Raw genomic sequence first — 24,042 nt, forward strand, 5'->3', positions numbered from 1 at the left:
TATTTATTTGTTTGTACTATACCCAAATTTACATTAGTTACTTTGATTATAATTATTTCTTCTCCGGCATTGTGTAGATGCTTCAGGCATAAGCTTGGTATAATGCCAAAACCAAAAATAAAAACAAATCATTCACCCGGTGGGAATGTTGGAATATTGTCAAAGATTGTCCTAAATTCAGAGTTGTGCCTGTCGGTCCAGAAGTTGTCAAGAACAGCACCCCTCTACACTTTACGCCAGTTCATGACTCGCATGTTCATGAAACCGACACACAAGAAGTGCCGGAAACGCCCCCTGAACAAGCATTGAGGTCGACCCGTTATCCAATTAGGCCTTAAGGTAAGAAGGCTTCAAAGAGAAAAGGGAGTGTTTCTAAGAATGATTATGCAAAATATATGGAAGAACTTGCTTGCCAAAGTGAATTGACTTTGGCGCGGGAAATGGCTAAATTTGAGGTTGATAAGGCTAGAGAGGAGGCAAAAGCTGCAGCTGTTGAGAGATTATTTCAAGCTAATGAGAGAGAAAGAGAGCTACTTAGGCAAGAAAGGGAAGAGCTTAAAGAAGAAAGAATGGCTTAACAAGATCGTGACATTATGAAGGAGCCTGTGGACGAGAAGTCACCGAATTCTAAATATTTTTGGAATTCGGAGAAAGCGGACGTGGTGCGAAGGAGGCGTGCAAAGGAAGCGAGAGCAAGAGGAGATGGTCCTAGAACCACAAGACGAGGGACTAGGGAATTTGTTTTTAATCAGAGCCCATAATTTTCCAATCACTTTGGGTTGTAATTTCTTATTTATTGAATAGAGTACTTTATGTTGTTTCCAATTTATTGAATTTAGTACTTTATTTAAACTAAGAGTATATTCATTTAATTTAGTAATTTATTTAAACTAAGAGAATCTTTATTCAAAGGACATAAACACACCAAATAAAATTACATAAACATACCAAATAAAATTACAAACACACCAAATAAAAAAAAAACTCACTAAATGAACTTAAAAAACACACCAAATAAAAGAAAATAAACACACCAAATAAAAACAAACACACTAAATGAACTTAAGTTTCTTGAGCTTGTTTCAATTCCCACTGGTGCTCTATCAAGTCAATTTGAGCCCCCGAAACACCCAAAAAAGCATGCCAAATCGATGTATCAAATGATGCCACCACCTCCAAAATGATACTTTTTGCTAGTTTTCTATCCCCACAAGCTCATTGCCATGCACTTGGACATTTTTTCCAGGTCCAATGCATACAGTTGATGCTTCCAATCATCCCAGAAAAACCTTGCATCTCGGCCTTCTTCAGAAGCCTTTGCAAGTCCATTTCAGTAGGTCTTTGGAGGTACTTTGTGGTGTAGATAGCTTCGATTGCGGAGCAAAACCTCATCAGGGAATCAAGAATGGTTGATTTCCCCATCCTCGCTATCTCATCCACTTGGTTTGCAAATGCTCCATATGCAAGCATCTGAAAGGTAGCAGTAATTTTTTGCTTAGGAAAGAGACCCATAACACCAAAAGCATCTTTCTTTTGCACAAAGTAAGAATCATGGCTACAAACAGCAATCATGATTTTGTTGAACAAATGTCGTTCCATTCTAAAACGACGTCTAAAGTACATATCAGGTAATGCACTGTTACATACAAAATAATCGTCCAAGAGATCCGTACCTCGTCGTTGCCTGCTTCTATCAATGTTTGTGGAACAGCTGGGCCTAGAGATCGGAGCCACATCTTGGATGAGTCGACAGGAATGTGAGGCTCTTTGGCTTATTGTTTCGTCATCTCTTCTTCTACGCTCCTCGTCCTCTTCCTCTTCCATCACATTTTCGCCCACTGGGAGATTGAACATTTCTTCCCCTTGCTTAAACAATTCTTTCTCTTGCTCAATGATTTCCCACAACATCCTTGAAGAAGACATTGTAAGAAGGAAGCAGAAACGATGAATAATGATAGAGATTTTGATTTTGGTGTGTGATTTCTTAGGATGGATGGTGGGCTATATGGAGGAAAAAGAAAGGATTAGGTTGTAAATAATGCCACGTGGCATGCCGTCATTCGTTAAAAATCTAATTGAAATTTATCCTCAAAGATTGTAAACAGATTGTGACACATGGCGCGACGTGATTGGTTAAAAATCTTATCGAAAATCTATCCTTAGCGATTCTGAAAAGGTAATGACACGTGGCACGATAGCATTGGATAAATATCTTATCGAAATTTATCACCAAAAGTTATCTTTTCGGATAATGACACTTGGCGCAAAAAGAATGATTAAAAATCTTATCCGAAATTACAAATAAAATTATTTTGTATTATTTTATAAAATAAAAAATACCAATATTTTATTGCCTATTGCCATGAATATTCAGTTTTAGGAGTGGAGATGCAAAATGCAATTACTGTTCATTAAAGATAGTTATCGTTCACTAGAGGCTATTCAATAGCGAGTTGCCCTAAGGGGCCTTTGCAACGTTGGAATTGCTCTAAATGATTTAGAAAATGGATTAACATTGTGTTGGTGAATTATGAATGACTTGATCCCTTCATATGGTACGTAGGCAGTCTAATGAGAAAGTTAGATGCAGTCATAAAATAACCCAAATTTAATATTGTTCTTGATTTTTTTTAAGGAAAGAAATTTATTATGGTTAATAGCGTAGAGATTAACCATGACTTTATTTTGGCCTATCATCGGATTTAGGTTCCAAATAAGAATTTTAGGTCGTTACAATGGGCCTAACTTAATCTCCTGGAGCTCCACCAAACAACCGACTATCTCTCGGTTTACTGTGGAATTTGAATGCAGTGCTTTAGCTCATACTTGTGCAGAATTTCTTTGACTTTCTTATGTGCTTTGTGAGCTTCAATTTCCATTTTCTTCTCCCACCTTTTATATTGTGATAATTTGAGTACCACATACATGGCTGCAAACCCGATTTTTCATGCTCAAATGAAGCATATTAAGCTTGATTATCATTTTGTCTGTGAAACAAGTCCAAGAAGTTCTCACAAAGTTCTGTTCATTCCTTTGATCGATCAACCTGAGAATGTTCTCACCAAAGGCCTTTCCAAACCATGTTTTGAATTTTTAAAGTCCAAACTTGTGACTTCGAGACCGCCAAGTTTGATGGGGGCTGTTAGTGTACGATAATTAATATGGGCTAGGTTTTGAAAATCTTTGTGGGCCTAGGTTTACTTATCCACCAAGTCATTTGACTTGTATATATTTGTAATCTTGTGAATCAATGAAATTAAGAAAGTTATAATTCTACACAATCACTCCATCATCCATTTCTAGATTTATCAGTGTGGATACTCTTAGAGGCTCAACACTTGGGGAGCTTTGCGTGATCCATTATGAAGAGAAAGATTGCAAGCATATGGAATGATCCAATCATGTGGCATGCACGTGGCTAGAAATTCAAGTAAGTTAATTTCGTCGACTTCTTACTTTGGTGCTTTATTAATTGTAACCAACCAGATGCGTGATTGGGATAAATATTGTATGTTGTTTCTTATTTTCCTCTATGTATTTAATTATTTGAATTAAATTAATCATGCCTGAAACCCAACAGTTTATGGCTACCAACATCATACTGTCAATTCTTATGATTAGGTTTCCACTTCGGTCCATTTTGTTGATTCTGCTCTTCAAGAGAGATTATATCCTTAACCAGCTCTCCCATAATCTACAAATGGCTTAGGATCGGATGAGAAACTATTTGAACAAAAGTCATATTGAACGCGAGTTCACAATGGGGGATTTTGTTTATCTGGGCCTCCAGCTTTATTGGCATACCACAATGAAGAAAAATCATTGTCACAAACTTTCTTCCTGCTATTTTGGACCCTATTAAATCCTGGAACACATTAGACCATCTCCAACTCTTGACCTAAAACCTAAATTTTTTGGGCTAAAAAATTTAGGTTTTAACCCAGAAACAACTTTTCTGCTCCAACCTTTCTGGCCTAAAATTTTAGCCCTAGACTATTAAAGAATGAATTTAGACTAATTTTTTTTTTCTTAAAGTAACTTTTTTCAAAATAAAAAATTATGTAGACTATCCTAATTTAATTTTACGAACATTTTAATCTAAAAATATTTAGATTCTGACAACTACTGAAAAATCACTAACCGACACCATGAAACTTGTTAAACACTATGAAAAAATATGGAACAAATGAAAGATTTTTTTTTTAAATTACTTTAGCCATTAGATTTAAATTTGGACCGTTAAATTTTTTTTTTACTGTTAAATTTCATCAAATTAAATCTTAACCGTTAGATTCAATGAATTTATAAATATAAACTAAATAAAATATACATATATGGTGGGTCGGCCCCACTAATCTTGGGCTAAATTTGGCTTCTATTTGAGTTTTAGGTTTTAGGCCACATTTTAGTCATGGGTTGGGTTGAGTTTTTTTTTTTTTTTTGGGGGGGGGGGGAATAGAAGTGGAAATTTAAGTTTTAGGCCAATGTTGGAGAAGGCTTTAGTAAACTGGCTTACAATTTGGAGTTGCCCCTATTGCTCGAATCCACCATACATTCCATGTCTCTTTGTTGAAGAAAAAAAGCGGGTGATCATGTCAACTCCTCTACTCAATTACACTGCCAACCAAATGGACATGTGGTGTGGCAGCCTGAACAAATTTTAAGCAGGGGTATTTTCAAACGCAAAAATAGCTCGTCACTCTTTGGCTAATCAAGTGGTTGGGACTACTTGTCGAGGACGTTACTTAGGAGGACGCTGGTGGCTTCCTAGTGCGATTTCTCAACTTCAATACTTAGCGTTGATGACAATACTTGTTTTGTAGCTGAAGGAGTTGATGGACTCTTAGTCATAAGAGGCATAAAACATTATAACTATTGTTTGGGTTAATATTTGAACATTGGGTTGCAAATGTGTGGAAGCCCAGAGATACCAATTAAAGGGAGACCTGCCCGAGGCCCAAGCATCAATCCCAGAGACAAATTGGTGCATTCCCATTAATGCATAGGCCATGTGCCTATGATTTGAATGTTAAGTGATAGGGACTAACTCACAATCAGCCAAAAAGTATTTTTCAGTGGCAATACAAGTAAAAAGTTGATGACTCACTACCCTTCGAGTGCTTTCTAGCAAGAGCAAAGTCACCGCAGTCGAGCTAATTTGTCTATAAAAGGAGGAAGAAGCTCAGAGACAAGGACACTCAACCAATCAAGCAAACAAACATACAAACTCTGCTCTCAAGCCATATTTGCATCCAAAAGCTGTAATTAGCCCAGATCTCAGTCATTTTTAGGATATCTCCCTCACAAAAACTATCTTTTGTCTAGTTTAAAGCTTTGCTATCACCCCTAATGGCGTAGTATTGATTCTCTTGTGTAAAACTGGTTTACCATCCATCCATTTTTAGCATAGAAACCTCTGTAAACTCAAAGAGAAGTGATTGTCAGAAGTTCAACCTTGCCCGACAAGGTGAAATCTTGCTTAAAGTTCTCTGTGTGTTTTCTAAGATAATAGCTCTACTGCTTAAAGTATTCTTCGGCATGTATTCAAGTCATATCTATCTGTTTTCCTACTTTACGAGTCATTTACATCTGAAACTGGTCAGCTTAATGGATATGCTTTCATTTAAAACCAATCAAGAACCAAACAAATGACTTAAGGGATCTGGACTCCCCTCATTCAAATATACAAGACTATAAACTAAAGTCCTTGGTCACAAGGCAAGAAAAAGAACTTAATGTGGACTTAACAAATCCACGACAATCCTTTGCTAGCAAGAAGTCTGAGTAACTTGGGACGCAAGTAATCGACTAAACACAATCTTGTTCTACATTTGCTATACTAAGATAGCAGTGGCACGCCTAGCACTTGGTTAGTTTTGATTGCGAGCCTCAAGGCCTACACCTAAGGCCCCACAAAGGTACCTTTCAAAACTAATTCTATCCTCTTCTTGCAGCACATCAGCAAGTAAGAGCCTGACTGCACATCCAAAGTGTCAATCCCTTGGGGAGCTGTGTTGAGAGCGAGGAGAAATTTTCACTCGAACAACTATTAGGGTCAAGTCTTTACTACTATCACTATTATCCTTTTGTGTTTCTCTTTTGGTTGCTATGTGTCGTAATCTCCGTCATAATTGGACGTCGTAATGTAGGGGCAAGTTTCAATTTCTTTCTTTCTTTCTTTCTGTCTTTTTTTTTTATTTTTTTATTTTTTTTTTGTCGAATTTCTTTCTTTCTGTGTTGACAACATTACAACATTGAGTGGACGACGACAATCCATTTGTCAAATTAGGTATTTGGTACAAAATTATACTTTTTTTATCCTTAAGTTGAATTAAAATAATAATCAAAACCCAAAACATCCATTCCTTCCCACTATCAATTGTGATTAGTATTCAAAATTCAATTGGGCCCACGTCCATTAATGGAATTTACATAATATCAGGGATATAATACTATCATTAAGGTTGTACTATCCACATATTTTTTTTTACTTTTTACATATTTTTTTAATTTTCAGTTCTCAAATCGGATGAATGGAAGAAAATCAAAAGACATAAACTAACATAGAATGTATGAAAAGTAAAAATAAGTGTGAATAATATATTCTTTTACATAATAGATGTAAGTATTGGAGCAGAATATATATTGATGTATGTGCTGTTTGGATTCTCTCCTCTTCTCACACTTTTTTCTTTTTATCTTTTTCTCTCCGTACAAAATTCAAAACAAAACATTAACGTGATTTAATCGGAATCGGTTTTGTTTGTTCAATCTGAACAGAGACTTAAGTTAGTAGACACTAAACAGAACTCTCTCTCTTGGGTCTCGATTCCTCGCGGGACTACTTTCAGATTTTCTGTCGTTAGACCACGGTCACTCTCTCTCATCTGCTTAGCTCACCGCTCTCTCTTGTCGGCTACTCTGAACTTAGATTTGCAACACACCAAAATTCCTCAAATGGTGGGGGAGATGGTATGTGAGGGTTTTTGAGCTGAAGGATTTGGATTCAGCTTCCTCCTCCTTGCCATGGAATTGAGGAAGGAAAGGCTTGTCAGGTGAATCACCCACAAAGTTTCCTTTTTTTTTCTTTCTTTTTTTCTTTTTTAATAAATGATTTCTCTGTTTAGTTTTTTCTCTCTGTTTGTTTGCTTCAGAACGTGAATGATGATTATTGAGCTTAGGAAATAGGTAGGACTGGGCATGGGAAAATATGACAGAAGCTCAAGTTTTCTGGGAACCCCATGTTTCTTTCCCTCTTTCTTCTTTCAGTGCTTGTTTGGATACTGAGAAAATGTGATGAAAAATATTGAAAATTCTTTATTATATGGGATCCGGGAAAGTAATGGTTATCTAATCTATACATACAGCTAGAATGATTTACTTGTTTTTAATCTTATGGGACCATTGAAAACTACGCTTTTCTCAGTTAATCTTACACTTTAATAGGCTTCATGTTTTACCCTTCTATAAACCCGTACAAACAAATTCCGTCAGGTTGGAGCCTAAGGCATACCACAGCTAGTTTGTGTGCACAAATACCACCCAAACTGAACTCCTGCCAATGTAGAATCCACTTGTAGTGGGCATGTACCGCCACTGTCAAATCTCCGTTAGAATTTCCGTAAAATCTCATATTGTGTTGCCCACATGAGCACTTTTTCATGTGTATTTTCACCACTCCATGCCAGCAAGACCCCTAGATGACTTAAGGGTAAGAATTTTGTTGACTGTGTCTTGCCTTTGAGGAAGTGGAAAATACATCCCACGAGCTTTGGTCAACTGATCGTAAGTCTGGTTGGTAAACTGGCAAGTGACATAATACCCTTAGAAAAATGCTCACTTGTGTTTAGATGAATTTGACTAAATTTTTTTATGAAAACTAATGGAGGCTGGACATTCACATTAAAACGTGAGTCTGGTTCGTAAACTGGCAAGATTTTTGGTTTGGGTAGTATTTGCACACGGCGCTAATAGTCCAGGTGGTGTTTGTGCAATTTTCCCTTTTATTTTATTGTTCTACAGTTTTTTTTTTTTTTTCATTTGCTTAATAAGACTTCCTTTTATGCATCTAATTTGTTGAATATTATCATCAAGTTCCTTAAGTTTAATGTGAGGAACGAGAATTATAATTAACTTTTGAAACAACCTTACTCAATCTAAGGATCAGGACACTCTTTAATACTCTGCTCACCTTTAATGTGGCATAGGTTTTATTCTGATGAAAAACGGCATAAAGAATCTTTATGGCGAAGAGCTGAGCCATCGCAGCTTGAAAAGTCATCATCTGCATATAAGTCATCTTCATTGCTTAAATCTGACACTAGACTAGTGGGGGGAAGAAATAGATTTGTTGAAACTTCCAGCATTGGGCATTCAAAGGTGTTTCCAGAGGACTATGAACCTTGGCAAAAGAGAATACTTGACCCGGGTAGTGAGATCGTGTTGCAATGGAATCGGGTTTTCATTGTCTCCTGCTTGGTGGCACTTTTTGTTGACCCATTGTATTTTTATCTGCCCATGCTGGGAGGGGATGCAAACACGTATTGTGTGAAGACGGACTTGAGGTTGCGAATTGTTGTGACTTGTTTCCGAACTATTGCGGATATCTTTTATATGTTGCATGTGATGATAAAGTTTAGGACAGCCTATGTTGCGCCAAGTTCTCGTGTTTTTGGGAGGGGTGAACTTGTCATGGACCCAAAGAAGATTGCGCAGAGATATATTAGATCTGACTTCTTCATTGATCTCATAGCCACATTGCCCCTCCCTCAGGTATTTTGTTTTTGGATTATAACTGATTCTTGACATTGTAGGTTTGCTTAGTTTCCTTTTCTGTTCCAGTTATTTTGCATCAAGGAATGAGTGAGAAAGTTATGGTACCCATATAATATTAGAGAGAAAATATGCATAAGAGCTAGATTAACTGAGTGCTACTCTAAAATTTACCAAAGTGATTCAATATTAATCTTCAAGAGTACGTAATTGTTGCCTTTTTGTGCGAGTTGTATTAAACAGGTAATGCAAATGGTTATAGCAGTATAGATCAGCCTGATTTGATCGAAGACGTCAGATTAGTTTTTCTTTGACAGATATGTTTACATTGTCAGTGTTGCTTTAAACTTTATAATTATGTCTTGTTTTATAGGTTATAAATGTGTCAATGTGACACAATTATTGAACGTATCAATATGAGCTTAGTAAACATGTCAATTCTTGTAGTGTTTGGGTTAGGTTAGTTGGCTCGAAACACAAATGTTTATTGTTCATGTTAAACTGGTGGACACAATTTCCGCTCGATCATGATTACACCAACCAATACCTGTGTTTATTTCGTGTTGTTTCAAAGATTGCCACCCCTTTGTCTGATGGTGAGGTTTTGGCAATCTTAACCAGAAAGGCAGACTGCGAAATATGGTTAAAATACTTAATTATTAGATACTTTACAGTCTCCATAGAGGAAATGCTAGATTCATTAACATGAGACATGAGACTATCACTAAAATCTGAAATGCTAGGTTCATGACTAATTGAAATTTTTTTGCAGATAGTTATCTGGTTTGTTATCCCCGCAACAAGAAGCGCTCAAACGGATCATAACAACAATGCGCTTGCACTAATTGTTCTGATCCAATATGTCCCCAGATTATATCTTATTTTTCCGTTGAGTTTGCATATAATCAAAGCAACTGGAGTGGTGACAAAGACTGCATGGGCAGGGGCTGCATATAATCTTCTATTGTACATGCTGGCCAGCCATGTATGTATCTTCGGTTGCTTTTTTCTTCCTATTAAATTTTTCTTTCCTTCCGTCCTCTGTGAGTTCCAGAACAGGATGCTAATCTTTTACCTCTTTTGTTGTTACAGGTGTTAGGGGCAGCATGGTATTTGCTATCAATTGACCGATATACCTCATGCTGGAAGTCATTTTGTCAAAAGGAACTCAACACTACAAAATGCTCGCTTTCTTATCTAGATTGTGACAATCTTAACAGAAAAGGTTGGGTGAGTAGTACAAATGTGTTTGAGAATTGTAATCCTGCAAGCAAAAATTTCAAATATGGCATATTTGAAAGCGCAGTGACAAAAAATGTTGTCTCCTCAAACTTCATCACAAAATACTTCTATTGTTTATGGTGGGGCTTACAACAACTAAGGTATGGTGTTTTTTCCTTTTTAAGGTAGAAAGGTATGAATAAAATCAACAGAAAGGAAAATTTGGAAATTTAAGATGTCATGAAGATTTAGATGCCATGTTATTATTCACAGACTAAAATCAGAAAAGGCTTATTCCATTACCGGTGGTAGTTATTTTTATTCACAAAGAATGATAGTGGCTATGATTGATTACTTACTAATTATCATCGTTGGTTCCTATTGCTTTCTAAATGAGTCTTGGTAATTCACATGCTGAACTTTGAAATATTATAAGTCTGGAGACCAGTATATACTTCATTAAATACCAGTTAGTTGCAAATTCCCTTATATGACCTGCAGTAGGATATAATCCCGCGACACCTATAATGATTACCTTCCTATCTGATTTTTTAGCCTATAATGATTACCTTCCTATCTGATTTTTTAGACAGACCATCGTAAGAATTCTAAGTTCGAATAATTTGGTTGATGAATTCTAAGTTCCAAAACTAAATTCCTTCTCACTTCTATGTAAATTGTTACCTTCCTATCTGATTTTAGACAGACCATCATGAGATGGGTTTCCACATTGGAGACATACCCAATATGCTTTGGCACGAATGTTTTTCTTTAGCTTGCTGTCTAGAAAGATTCATTTTCCTAGGCATGCATTGGAAAAAATAGAAAGAGAATGAAGATTATCAATTCAATCCTATGTAGTAATCGGTTGACATTTATTGTGAAACTGAATCTTAGATGAACTTTACAATGGTGAGAATATGGTTTTGCTTTTGGATGTTGAACCAGTGCTTCTGATTTGCTGGAATAGACCTGCGCCTTACGTAGAGGGTCAATACTGATCACTTTGAAATATACAGCTTATTAGCATTTCCTTGGTTGTATGCTCTTTGGCTGTCAAGGATTTCCGTGGCATTGATATAATAGCTCGACTACCACATTGAGATACCGTAGGTGGTTGGAACATAGTTATGTACCTATAATTTGACGGAACAGCTTTTATAAGAAATGGCAGTTTTTTTCTAATTTCTTATTTCAGATAAAGTGGGATTTGATGATATACTTTTTTTAAAGCTGTTAATGAAAGAAAAATGTTGATTCATATCGTTCCATTGTTATTGTCTTAGTTCGTATGGGCAAAACTTGTCGACAAGCACTTTTATTGGGGAGACGTCGTTTGCCATTCTCATTGCCATTGTGGGTCTTGTATTATTTGCCCACTTAATTGGGAACATGCAGGTAATAGGAGAAACACTTGTTGCCTCTGTTTCTTGCGTTTAGTTCTACTTTTCTGCTCCTTCATGTCTGGAGTATTTTTTTCATCACGTTAAATAATCGTTGATGCACGTGGAATTGATAGTTTAAACATGGGGATTGTCTTTATATTGTAGACTTATCTCCAATCAATCACTGTGAGGCTTGAGGAGTGGAGGCTTAAGCGAAGAGACACTGAGGAATGGATGAAGCATCGTCAACTCCCTCAAGATTTGAGACGACGTGTTCGTCGCTTTGTTCAATACAAATGGCTGGCAACTCGAGGAGTTGATGAAGAAGCCATCCTTCATGGCTTACCTGCTGATCTTCGTTGTGATATTCAACGCCACCTATGCTTAGATCTTGTTCGAAGAGTATGATTCTTCCCAAGTATTTATATTTTTGGGCTTACAGGCAATCTCGTTCAATAAATATCATTCCTCATATTCCATCCAAATTAACAGGATGAGAGGATTAGGTTCCAGTCCCCAATGAATGTTGGATTAGGATTAAGGTTGAAAGGCTTACCAATTAAAAAGGCATCAAAGTTTAGTATGAGGATGTCTCAAAGTGCATGTGTTTGGCACAATTGGGAACTCCGTCTAATGTACCTGTAAATGAAATTTACTAACCCACTTTCCTTTCTCATTTCTTCAGGTCCCGTTCTTCTCACAGATGGATGATCAACTTCTCGATGCAATATGTGAGCGTTTGGTGTCCTCCCTGAGCACGGGGGGTACCTACATAGTTCGAGAGGGTGACCCGGTGACAGAAATGCTTTTCATTATAAGAGGGGCTCTGGATAGTTCTACCACCAATGGAGGGCGGAGTGGATTCTTCAACTCGATCACATTAAAACCTGGAGACTTTTGTGGTGAGGAGCTGCTTGCATGGGCTTTGCTCCCAAAATCCACTGTTAATTTGCCATCTTCAACACGGACAGTTAAAGCACTTAGTGAAGTTGAAGCTTTTGCATTGCGAGCTGAAGATCTCAAATTTGTTGCTAACCAATTCAGACGCCTGCACAGCAAGAAGTTGCAGCACACATTTCGGTTTTACTCTCACCATTGGAGAACTTGGGCGGCCTGTTTCATACAGGCTGCTTGGCGCCGCCACAAGAGAAGAATGATGGTAAAAGATCTTTGTATGAGCGAATCATTTGCTTTGGATGAGAAAGTGGCTTATGAGACTGGGCAAGAGGAAGAACATCTTTCTGTTGTTTCAAATCCCGCTTCCCAGGTAAAAATGAATCTGGGGGTCACATTACTGGCTTCAAGATTTGCTGCAAACACAAGAAGGGGAGCTCAGAAGCTCAAGGACGAGATGCCAAAATTACGAAAACCTGAAGAACCGGACTTTTCCACTGAGCCTGAAGATTAGTAGGTTTTGCTTAAAGCAGGCTTATGGGTGTAAAGATAGCCTTGGCTTTTTCGTCAAAGGTGAAGTGTAACTCATTCATGTACAACATTATCATCTTAGTTTGCAGGACGGGGTATTTCAGGTTTCACACGAATCCCCGCCGATTGCGATGCCTGATACCGTTGTCATCCGAATTATACGGCCATAATCGACTAATCGAGGTTGGTGGAAGAGGTGAATTGGAGCCTTGGATGTTAGAGAAGTTGGACATCATTGTCTCTGGGGGTGCATCGGATGTATAAGACAAACCGTATGTTGATATAATCGCAGTTTGTGAGCTCAACCAGAGCAACACTGAATAGAAGACGTTGTTTACGGTCATTCAAGACTTACAGCCATTTTTATAGAGCTAAGAAATATAGCCATTCGAGTCCTTTTGAGTAATGCTCAAACCAAGCAACCAACAGAGCTGCTTCTGCACTTTCATCTATATTTAGTGTTGTTTTGCTGATGGATAACTGGGCAGTCTGCTTGAATGACCAAGTGATGTTGCTGGAAAAAGCTCCAGTGTATGTAGCAACCACCTCAAATCACGATTTTCTTTTCTACTTTTTAGTTATTTTTGCTAGCGTAGATTACCAGCACAAGCAGGGAATTTAAAGGTGCAAATGCAAATTGCGTTCCTTGCGCCAATGCGTTTGTATGGTCACGTACTATCCAAATATGATAAGAAAAGAGGCGCAACAGGGGCAGTTTCGCCCTCTTCCAAATTCAAAAATTTTACGCCAATATTAGGGTGCATCGCAACAACTACGAAATACAAAGTTTAAATAGTGAAATTCAGAAACGGTATTTCACAATTGGCATCAGAGTTAGCAACCACGATCAAGGTTCGAGTACAACGATAGGCCTTGAAGGATTGGGAGTGGGCTGGGACTGAATTCTTCATCTTTCTCAGCCGGGTTGGGCCTAATACCGTAGGTTAAGCATTGTAATAGCTCCCTAACTTGTGGTGTGGTGGTGACTTATTAGAGACCGAATTACAATGTTTTGGTCTTCTGCTTTATGATTCACATCATTCTCGTGCTACTTGATCTCTCTAATTAATGGCCAAGCTGAGGTTCCTTGAATCTCTAATTATCTTTCAATTTTTTAATTTTTCACATATACCACTAGTATTAAATAGTTGTAATTTTACAATTTTTACCCATTGACGGAGCCAGCATGGGGTCTTTGGTTGTCCTTGATCCCAACAACTTAAAAAATCCATGTATATTTGTTTGCCTATAAATAGTTTAGACAAACTAAATTACAATCTCCTCCTCTTGATTCTTCTATTTTCTTCTTTCATTTTTTTCCTTTTCCCTCTTCTTGTATGAAATAATTTAGGTGAAAAGCATTAACAATCTTCAACATTACTTCATAGTATCTTGCATCCATCGTCTACAAGTCTTTACAAATGTCGACATATGGCCGCCAATAAAGAAAAAAGTCTTGGGTGATGAAAAAGTTGTATCACGTCTTCGTTCACTCAGTGTCGTCTCTCCCTCCCCGTGTGCTCCAGCTTGCTTCTCTGGTATGTGTCACATTGAATTCCGTATGCCATCTGTGCCTCCTTTTTTCGTTTCACACTCATCATCTTCTCCTCTCCACCATGTTAATTTTTACTTGCACCAGTCTATTCAAATTCAATGTACTCACACAAAAAACAAATTTATGTTGACTAAAAGAAAACTCCGAAATGTATACATAACTTAGTTTTATCAATTTTTGACGCCGGTGAATCACACTATAGTAGTCAGGAAGAGGTTAAAATACCTCTGAGAGTCTTTCCTAATGAAATGTCGTGCTTAAACCACTAGCTGATTTTTTTTTTCTAAAAACAAAATAAAAAGAATAACATCAACATGCAATAATAGAAACGAAAACCCTAAAGAAAGTAAGATATGAGGTCACGTATGCCCCCATTTGCCATGAAACAACCACTAATTACACACACACACACACACAGAGTCAGCAGCACCAATTACGGGTGCTTCTGCATCCCATCTTAGCAGCACCCACTTTCACTTTTTGCATTAAATGTAAAGCCCTTTTCTTTCAGTTATCTCACACACTTTTCCGACCCATTTATTGTGGAGCATAAAGAAGTAGAAAGTTGAATTCCATGCCAACCCCTTAAAAAGGTCAGAGACAGAGACGGAGAACCGCACTGGCAATTTTGTAGGGTAAATCGTGCATGGTGAAAGTAAATAACAAAAATTCTTCAAAACCACCAGATTATAGAATTAAGTGATGAAAAGTTGTAATTTTTTAACTGTTAAATTTTAAATTTTATATTCTTAAATTAAAAACACCCTAAGTAATGAAAAATTCCAGTAACTACTCTCTTTTTCGCCCTCTTATTTGTTTTCACTTTTGACAGAATGACAGTGGCTTTGTTTGCGCACCCTAAAGGTAGTGAAAAGATGTGAATCCTTGACAAAACAAGTGCCGTGCTTTCTCTTTTTTCTTTCTGGGATTTATCGTGAGTTTCTTTATCAGTCAGCTTTTTGTTTACAGCTTTTTGAAAGAGGACCTCATCACCCTTTTGGCTTTTTGAATTTCTATCCAACCAAAATGATTTACACGAAATAAATTTGCTGTTGTTTACGTTTCGACTAAATAATAAGTTATTATGTACAAGTGTTTTTCTTATATAAAAATGCATTTTTAAATTAAGACATCATGATACTAACCAACTTGTTTCATGTAAGTTGATTTCTATTTCACAAAAACAAAATCTAATTTGATCGTTTTATGCAAGAGTTGCGAGTTACATGTGGAAATATTGGTTAAGTGTAAATAGCGTCTTTCGTCTCATATTAACGAAGTGCATATGTAGTACAAATAATTAACTTTGAAGATTAATGAATGTACAAGAAATTCCTCAAATATTGTTTTATATATTTTTGGTAATTATCATTTTCAATTCAACTTGGCATCAGAGCAGTTCTCTTAGTGGCCTGTGTGTTTTAATTTTTGTGCCCACTTTTCTTATGATTGTGCCCTAAGTGCCATTAAATAGTGAGATGCTATAGTGCGTGCCAATGATCAATGATTTTGTCATAGTGCCGCGAACGTTTCTAGTAAATTGTCTCAATTTTACTGCGTGTTTGTTGTGCCTTTATTGTTCTCTTGCTGGAACAAAGAAGTAGATAATTAATATTGGGGCCGCTGATCATGTGACTGATGACCTTAGAGTGTTTAATGAGTTATGTAATTATGTTCATGATCTGTATATTACTAGTGCAAATGGAATACCTTCACATGTGAACAATGAAGGCACTATCTCTCTTACTTCGACCTTATCACCGGTCCATGTTCTACTTGTTCCTAATGTTAAGTGCAATTTTTTGTTGGTAAGGAAAACTACTTGATACCTTATATTATTCCACTTACTTCTACCCCACGTATCATTATTTTAAGACCTTAAAACTCAAAAGATTACTGGTCGTGGTAAAAGAATTGAGGGTTTGTACATCTTGACTATAGAGGACATAGTTGTTTTAGGTTCAAGTAATCATCAAGTTCTAAATGCGAAAGTCGATGATGAACATCAAATTTGGTTGCAGCATCGATATTTGGGACATCCATCATATTAGTTATTTGAAGCATCTATTTCCTTCTTTGTTTGCACTTGTAGTGATTCAGAGGTCAAGCATGAAACATTAGTCATGGCTAAGAGTCATCATACTTCATTTCCAAATTGTGATTCTAAAACTACTTTGCCATTTGATTTGGTACATTTTGATGTGTTGTGTCCGCCCTGACGATATAAGAGCAGTGGTTACTCATCACCTGCGACTAGAAGGAGACACACTCGAAGAATTCCTACATAAAAGATATCAGGAAAATATTTAGGGGTGATTCAGAAGAGAAAGAATTAAATAAAAGTATGGAGCAACACATCAAGTTGCAGTCCACCACGCTGCCCTATGACCCTAAGGTGAAAAGACGCTCGCGCTTCATTCATTCTTCTCCAGAAGATGGGCCCGCATGCCCTTTTCCTCATTCCCAATGGAGCAAGGCCCAGATGAGCCTCTCTTCTCTCTTTCATCTCGGCCCAGCACAATACTTAGCCCAACATTGTGAAAGGCTTAGTGCATCGGTCTTGCCCAAGCCGAGCCAACACCTTGGCCTAGCCAGCCACACCACACTACCACCTTAGCCCAGCCAAGCCATTTCCACCCCATAGTAGCCTCGTGTTTTTCTAGCCACCTTTTCTCACGTTCTTGACCTTAGTCTAACCATCTCATCAAGCCCCGATGATCCAAAAAAATAAAAAATAAAAAGAATTAAATTCTGCTTACGTTGGTGCGACACTGAGAAGAAGAACAACGATGACAAACAACTCTTTGCAAGGGCAAGTAAAGAATAAGACTAGGGGAAGGAGAACAAATTTCCTCTAGTTTCCTCTCTTTCTTGTTGGGATTAAAATTGCTCTCCAAATTTACTTAACCATCTACTTAAGGGAGACTTAAATAGGTTTTGGTGACAAATGGTTTCCCTTTCCTCGAAGACTCTATTCCAAGTCAAAGCAAAGAATCTATTCAAATTGGGAAATAACTCTCTCGCTTATCTAGTTTGGGATTTTTACACCTACTACCTTTTTCTGCGTGCAGGCCAGCAGGCGTAGGGGCATTTGTAGAGCAAAGAATAATCCCAAAATTCCTGAAGAAGACACGTGGATTTTTTCCCAAAGAAGACAAGATTGCCCTCATTAAATGGACAGACAAACAAATATTCCAACGAGCAACTCATCATCCTTGGAGGTTTAAGCAGTTGACTACGGTTGCTCAAAGCTCCCCTGCTCGTGGCATGGAAAACTCGAAGGCATAAAAGATAGGATTAATCACCAAATCCTATCTTTAATACATTCCTAATTGAAGATCAACTCAAACTAGTAAGTAATCCTCATCACAATCAATCAAGGATCTTTCCATCATCATTCTAAGATATTATCTCCTAATTAATATCTTGGTAATATTATTTCCTCATCCATCATAAGGATAACACAAACTTGACCAATGGGAGTCGGCCCATGTAGGGCAAAACCTACACCTAGGTCGGCCACCTCCGTATTAATACCTCATCTCCACCAAATTTTGGTAAGTTTTTTGCTGTACATACAGCCCTAAACACTCACTCTTTTTTCATAGTTACTAACTTAGGCATTAAAGATCCATTGGCTGAACCCACCCCTTAACACCTCTTGTGCGCATGTGACTTTGCTCTTGATTAAAGGTGTTAATTGTTTTGTAGATACAAATATATCAAGATTGAAGACGGAAGATTTTTGCTACCTCAAGGAGGTTGTGCCAAAGTAACAAAGCGATGTGAAGTCGTCGTCAGATTATAAAGGGAGAGGAAGGGTGTCTGAGGAAGGTGAGAGTGAGACGATGATTATGATATTATTGGATCGGAAGACCAAAGTACAAAATGGATGCTGAGACGTGAGAGGCGAATAAGGAAGAAAACTATAATTTCAAAAAATTTAAAATTCTATTTGATCCTAAGAAAAGAAAGCAAACGAGAGACGAGTATACTAACATCGTTCTTTTTTTTTTTGTTGTTGAGAGATCCCTTAAATAAGGGATTTCTTGCACGACACAATTCTCCATGTTATTCAACAATCCAACCGTCTATCTTTAAAGGTCTTCTCTCAATGATTATCTCCATAAAAAAATCATCCAAATCCGAAATCATATGAATGTTGGATTAAACGGTAGCCATTTTATTACTGTATTTATCTATTTCTTCACTAGAATTGGATATCTAAATGGTTTTTGGATGATTTTTTTCTATTAAATATAGACAGTTTGGATCGTTAAAAAGGTTACAAAACAGAAACACAATGTGTCCCTCAAGTAAGCTTATTTGAGGAATCCCTATGTAGAATGGTTCTTGTTAATGCTCAAAACTGGGAGGTCAACAAAGGACCATTGCAGTCCCTTACTAGATGTGAAGATAGTGTAACATTTTGTGCTCAATACAAAGAAACTTGGAAAAATAAACTTGGACGTGAAGATAGTGTAAATGTTATGATCAAACATAGTGCGGGATCCCTTACTCTCGTCCCTTAACATGCATATTTTAGGGACGGGGGGGGAATAAAACCTATAAACCTTAGATACATGTATGAATGCTCTGAACCACGTAATTTGTCAATCTCTACATAGTACTTGAAAATGCTTTAATATTGCTTTATAAACTAGCGAAAGTTTTTGGGACTGTACACATAAAAGATAAACGATCATGAAGATATATATATATATATATATATATATATATATATATATATAGGAATTGCTTAAGGGGAGGGATCCCCATTTTTTCAAAAAAATGGGGACACGCTCCCCACCGTTGGATTTGAATTAAATGAAATCATGTGGTTGAGATTCTATGGCCTGTGTTTTAATCTCAACCACACAATTTCATTAAAGTCAATCTAACGGTGGGGAGCGTGTCCCCATTTTTTTTTAAAAAATGGGGATCCCTCCCCTTAAACTCCCTGTATATATATATATATATATATATATATATATATATATATATATATATATATATATATATATATATATATATATATATATATATCACGTTACCACTAGTGATTATTAAATTTATTAATGTAGTAGGTCCCTATAAGAGATGAGCATCTTCAAGATTTGTCTTAACTTTTAATAGCACATCTTAGAACCTAACTTTATAGTTTTAATTGAAATCCATAACAATATTATCGATCCATTAATGTAGGGTTTAAGAGTCTCACGTAGGCATGTCTTCCTTCTGCCATGTACTTAAAAGGGTCAGTCATTCTTAGAAAGCTTTTGTTAATTTCTTGTCATAAAGTTGACTGCTTTATGCGTAAAGTAGAAGAGATTAGTGCTTGACAAAACTAATTTTTTACACCATTAGTGGAGAAAAAGTAGCTTTTCTTATGTTCTAAGTGGGATTTTCTATTGTTTGTAACTCTTAAGGATTCCAAAACTCCAAAAAATAAAAGCAAATATATGCCATGCACGTTCTTTCAACAAAGCTTTTGAGGTGGAGATTCGGCATATTTAAATAGTCATTAGAGAATAAAGAGAAGTTAATTAGTTAATATAAGTGCCCCCTATCATCAAGATTTTACAACTCAGATTTAATCATAAATAGTTTTCAAGAACCTGTATATAGAATAGAGCAGAATTTGGAAGTGATCTATTTTTATATACATGTAATATTCTCTTTCGGATCCTTCATATGTTGTAGGAGTAAAACTGCCGAACCTCCCTCTAAATTTGACCCTTCACTTCCGATTTCTCTACTTTATTTTCGAAAATTAATAATCCAAACTAATTTTTTAGACAATTTTCTTTTTTGGTTGTGTTTGTTTTTTTGTTTTTTTACATTTTATCCAAATTTCTGTCAAACAAACCAAATTGTTTAGATTGGTTTGGTTTGTTTTTTTTTATTTCTTTGTCCATTCGGTTTATAAAACTGAACCAAACTGGAAGAATCAGTTAGTGTGCGATTTATAACACTATAACCATGGCGGAAGCTCAGGCTCTTCGGGATACTCTGGCTTTGGCCAAACATCGCCAAATCAGAAAAAATGTGGTGGAAGGAGACTTGAAGATTGTCAATGATGCAATTTCAAGAAAGTGTGCTGTTTCGTGGAGAGTTAGGACCATTGTTGAGGATATTAAATGGCTTGCCTCATGTTTCGAGCTGGTATAATGGAATCATGTTTACAGGGAAGTGAGCTTCACAACGGATGCTATCACTTACCTTGGGCATAACTGTACTAATTTATATGTTTGGGATGAGTGTGTTCCTGCACAAGCAAAAAACGCTCTCTTGTATGATTCACGAGGCCTTGAGTGTCACTGAGGTTTCTCTTTAATTTTAATCTTCTCTCTTCCCAAAAAGAAAAAATTTTACATCACATTTTAAACCTTTTCCCGTAGTTTCTTTGTAATAAAATTAGATGATACAACCAAAACCAAAAAAGAAAAATAAAACCTAGATGGCAGTACACTGGTGAAGGGGGGAACCAATGGTCATCTTTTGCTTGATTGGTGCTCCTCTTGCCGATCGAATTCATTTCTCATGATTCATGAAAAAGCAAGGCCACTTTCTCTTTATTCTAATCTAAAAAGGAGGGGTGGAAAAAGGAGGTGGGCTTCAAAGTCTTGCTTGCTTTGAGAGCAAGAAGCTACCAAAAACCTTTTCGAGGGGACGACTCTCAATTCACAATTCTTCCCAGCTGTGAATGATTTGTAGCTATTTTATGCTTAAAGTTTGACCTTGGTGACATGATTGTCCCATCTATATATTCGTATTTTTTTTAAATAAGAACAAAAGAAAAGAAGAGCTAGGTGGGGTTTTCCCTTGCACTAGTGAAAAGAGTTATGGACCCTTTTGTCTCATGAAATTCCATCAATTAGACTTTTCCGAGATTTTTTTTGAGTAAATTTGACATAAATGTCACATCCCGGTCCAGGCTCCCACCACATCTCAGGTTCGACTCCACCGTAGCACAATATTGTCCGTTTTGGGCCCCGACCACGCCCTCACGGTTTTGTTTCTGGGAACTCACATGAGAACTTCCCGATGGGTCACCCATCATGGGATTGCTCTTGTTGTGATATCGCTTAACTTCGGAGTTCCTACGGAATCCGAAGTCAGTGAGCTCCCAAAATGCCTCGTGCTAGGTATAGATGAGAATATACATATAAGGTTTATAGGATCCATTCCCCTGGGCGATGTGGGATGTTACATAAATGTTGCACAACATATATGTCTTTACACTAGTAATTATTGTAACAGTTAGATAATTGGTTTCTCGAATGAATAGGCCATTCATTCACCAATTGATTAGACAATGGATTCTCTTTATTGAGTTAGGGGTATTTGTGTAATTTTACTAGGATAGTCACACCACTATATAAAGGTGGTTGTACCACACATTGTACCACACTGAGAATTCTTTAATCGATTTTCTCTTTCTCTCTCAAATTATTCTCCTCTATAACATGTTATCAGCACATTTGCTTTTAACGAAATTAACACCTACAGTTTGGTCTCACCTTTTGGCAACAAAATTTCAGTTTCTCTGAATTTTGAAAGTACGATCATTTTTGCGTTTTGAAGTAAGTATTTCGTTTCATGGTTTCAATTTCATGCCAAACTTGTAATTATATGTTTAAACATCGCGTGAAGGATGAACCTGATTATAATATTTTCTTATTGGTTATGTTTTTTATTTTTATTATCATATATTATATTGTTTTATTTTTTGCAATTTTGCAAAAGCTTCACGATACACAAAATCACCATGATGCATGAACCTCTTTAATCTAATTTTATGCATATTAAACCAAAAACAGTTGTTTTTTATTTTTAAATAAAAAACGGTTGTTTGTGCTTTTTCATAATATACATGTATATACCAAACGAAGGCTCAACATGATGCCTTAATCCCCATTGGGCGTAAAGCCATAGCAACTTTGTTGTTAGTGGGCTTCCATAAGTAAGCGCAACGCGACATCCAAAAGTGTGTTCCTAAAGTTTCCAGTGGAATGCTCGAATTGTCTTTCCAGTCAAGTCATCGATTTCTCTACCTCCAAGAAAATTTGGGAGTGCCTTCAACAAAATTTCTCCCAACAATCATTTGCCAACTCCGCTCAACTAAACTTTTGCCTCTTCTCCTTTACCAAAGGATCCCAGTCCATTTTTGAATACCTGGCTACAGCCAAAAGCATGGCCTATGAACTAGCAGCGATCCACGAACTTATCTCCAATTCTGACTTGGTTACTGATGTGTTTCGTGGCTTGGGACTTGATTACTAGATGATTGTGACTACACTTCTGAATTTTCCACCGCTTCCTTCCGTTTCTGAACCAAGGACTCGTCTACTTGCTTTTGAAGGACAACAAACTCTTGTTGCCCAAATGACTCCTTCTGTTCAGCACACTGCTTTCGTTGCTGCTCGTCCACATCTCATTTGCTGTGAATTTCCTGGTGAGATACATTTTTGCGCGGACACTCCTCAATTGGAATGTCATCAAAGATATACTTTGATACCTTAAGGGTACTACAGATATGGACCTCTTCTATACCCACGTATCCAAGAAGTTCGAGCACTGCTTGTTGGATTTGCCAATGCTAGGCACCTATCAAACACGCATAAGGCACGTTCCTAGATGGGTTATATCTTTACGATCGAAAACATCGCTATATCCTATCTAAAGCGAACTTTGGTTGCTACCTCGATTGACCATGCTAAACTCATAGTGTTTTATAAAGCTACCCGGGAGTGTAGTTGGATACGAGCTATGATCGAGCTTATTCGAAGTACGTGTAAGTTAACCACTGCTACCGATGACATACCGATCATCTATGAGGACAACACTGCATGTATAAGCCAGATAAAGTTAGGCTTTACCAAGGGTCATGCCACCAAACATATAGTACCTAAATTCTTCTTCTTGCACAACAGTTGCAAGAGAATATAATTGAGGTCCCTTCTGTTAGTTCCCAGAATAACCATGCAGACCTCTTTACCAAATCCCTACCTAAGAGCTCATTTTAGAAGTACGTTAGAGGTATTGGGTTACACAGAATTTCGGAGCTAAAATGAAGCATCTTGTCCATGATGATGTTCTGGAACCATCTAATCGTGCGCTAGTTAGGGAGAGACATCCCGAAGATGCCAACGCTTTGGCCTGTGTACTTTTTTTTCCTTTGCTAAATTTTTACTCCATTAGGTTTTGCTTAGAAAGGTTTTTAAGAGCATATCCAAAGGAGTTATTAAATACAATAATTCAAAAGTTTATTTGATTGCTGATGTGGCTAATGAATATAGATGTTAAATTTTTTATTTTTTTTATTCCAATGGATGTGGTAAATATTTATTTGATTAATATATTGGGCCTAAAGGAACATTAACTATTAAACAATAATAAAAAAACTGATTTTAGTTTTCATTCTATTGGTTGTCAATGGAAACCATGCATTAAAAATTAAATTAAAGGCATTTGACTCCATATATTATTTGTTGTAAAAAAAATAAAAAAATAAAAAAAATAAAAAAAAACCTAGAAAGCAAGGATTCCAATGACTTAGCTGAAACGTCATATATGGCATCTCTCTTGGAGAACACCTTGATATCTCTTAGTCCTAGTTAGTGGCGAAGCCAGGATTTACTGAGGGGAGGAGCGAAATTCAAAAGAGTGCAAGGTTCAATC

General features: G+C 36.9%; 2 protein-coding genes across 3 annotated transcripts; one reads left to right on the plus strand and one right to left on the minus strand.

Moving 5' to 3' along the window:
* Positions 1-1,215: 1,215 nt before the first annotated feature.
* Positions 1,216-1,923, minus strand: LOC139193115 (uncharacterized). Its single transcript, XM_070816083.1, has one exon. It carries the CDS (start codon positions 1,921-1,923, stop codon positions 1,216-1,218), a length of 708 nt encoding a protein of 235 aa, XP_070672184.1.
* Positions 1,924-6,672: 4,749 nt separating this feature from the next.
* On the plus strand, positions 6,673-13,209 carry LOC103403569 (cyclic nucleotide-gated ion channel 17). Of its 2 annotated transcripts, none has more exons than XM_008342412.4 (7): positions 6,673-7,055; positions 8,208-8,772; positions 9,545-9,757; positions 9,865-10,154; positions 11,280-11,391; positions 11,544-11,780; positions 12,064-13,209. In XM_008342412.4, the coding sequence occupies exons 1-7, from the start codon at positions 7,027-7,029 to the stop codon at positions 12,784-12,786; spliced, it is 2,169 nt and encodes a 722-aa protein (XP_008340634.1). In that variant the 5' UTR covers positions 6,673-7,026; the 3' UTR covers positions 12,787-13,209. The 2 variants fall into 2 exon arrangements, with proteins under 2 accessions (XP_008340634.1, XP_070671454.1); XM_070815353.1 differs by lacking the exon at positions 6,673-7,055 and adding an exon at positions 7,835-7,979.
* Positions 13,210-24,042: the final 10,833 nt, after the last annotated feature.

Source organism: Malus domestica, chromosome 16 (genome assembly GCF_042453785.1).
Source record: "Malus domestica chromosome 16, GDT2T_hap1".
NCBI classification, from domain to species: Eukaryota; Viridiplantae; Streptophyta; class Magnoliopsida; order Rosales; family Rosaceae; genus Malus; species Malus domestica.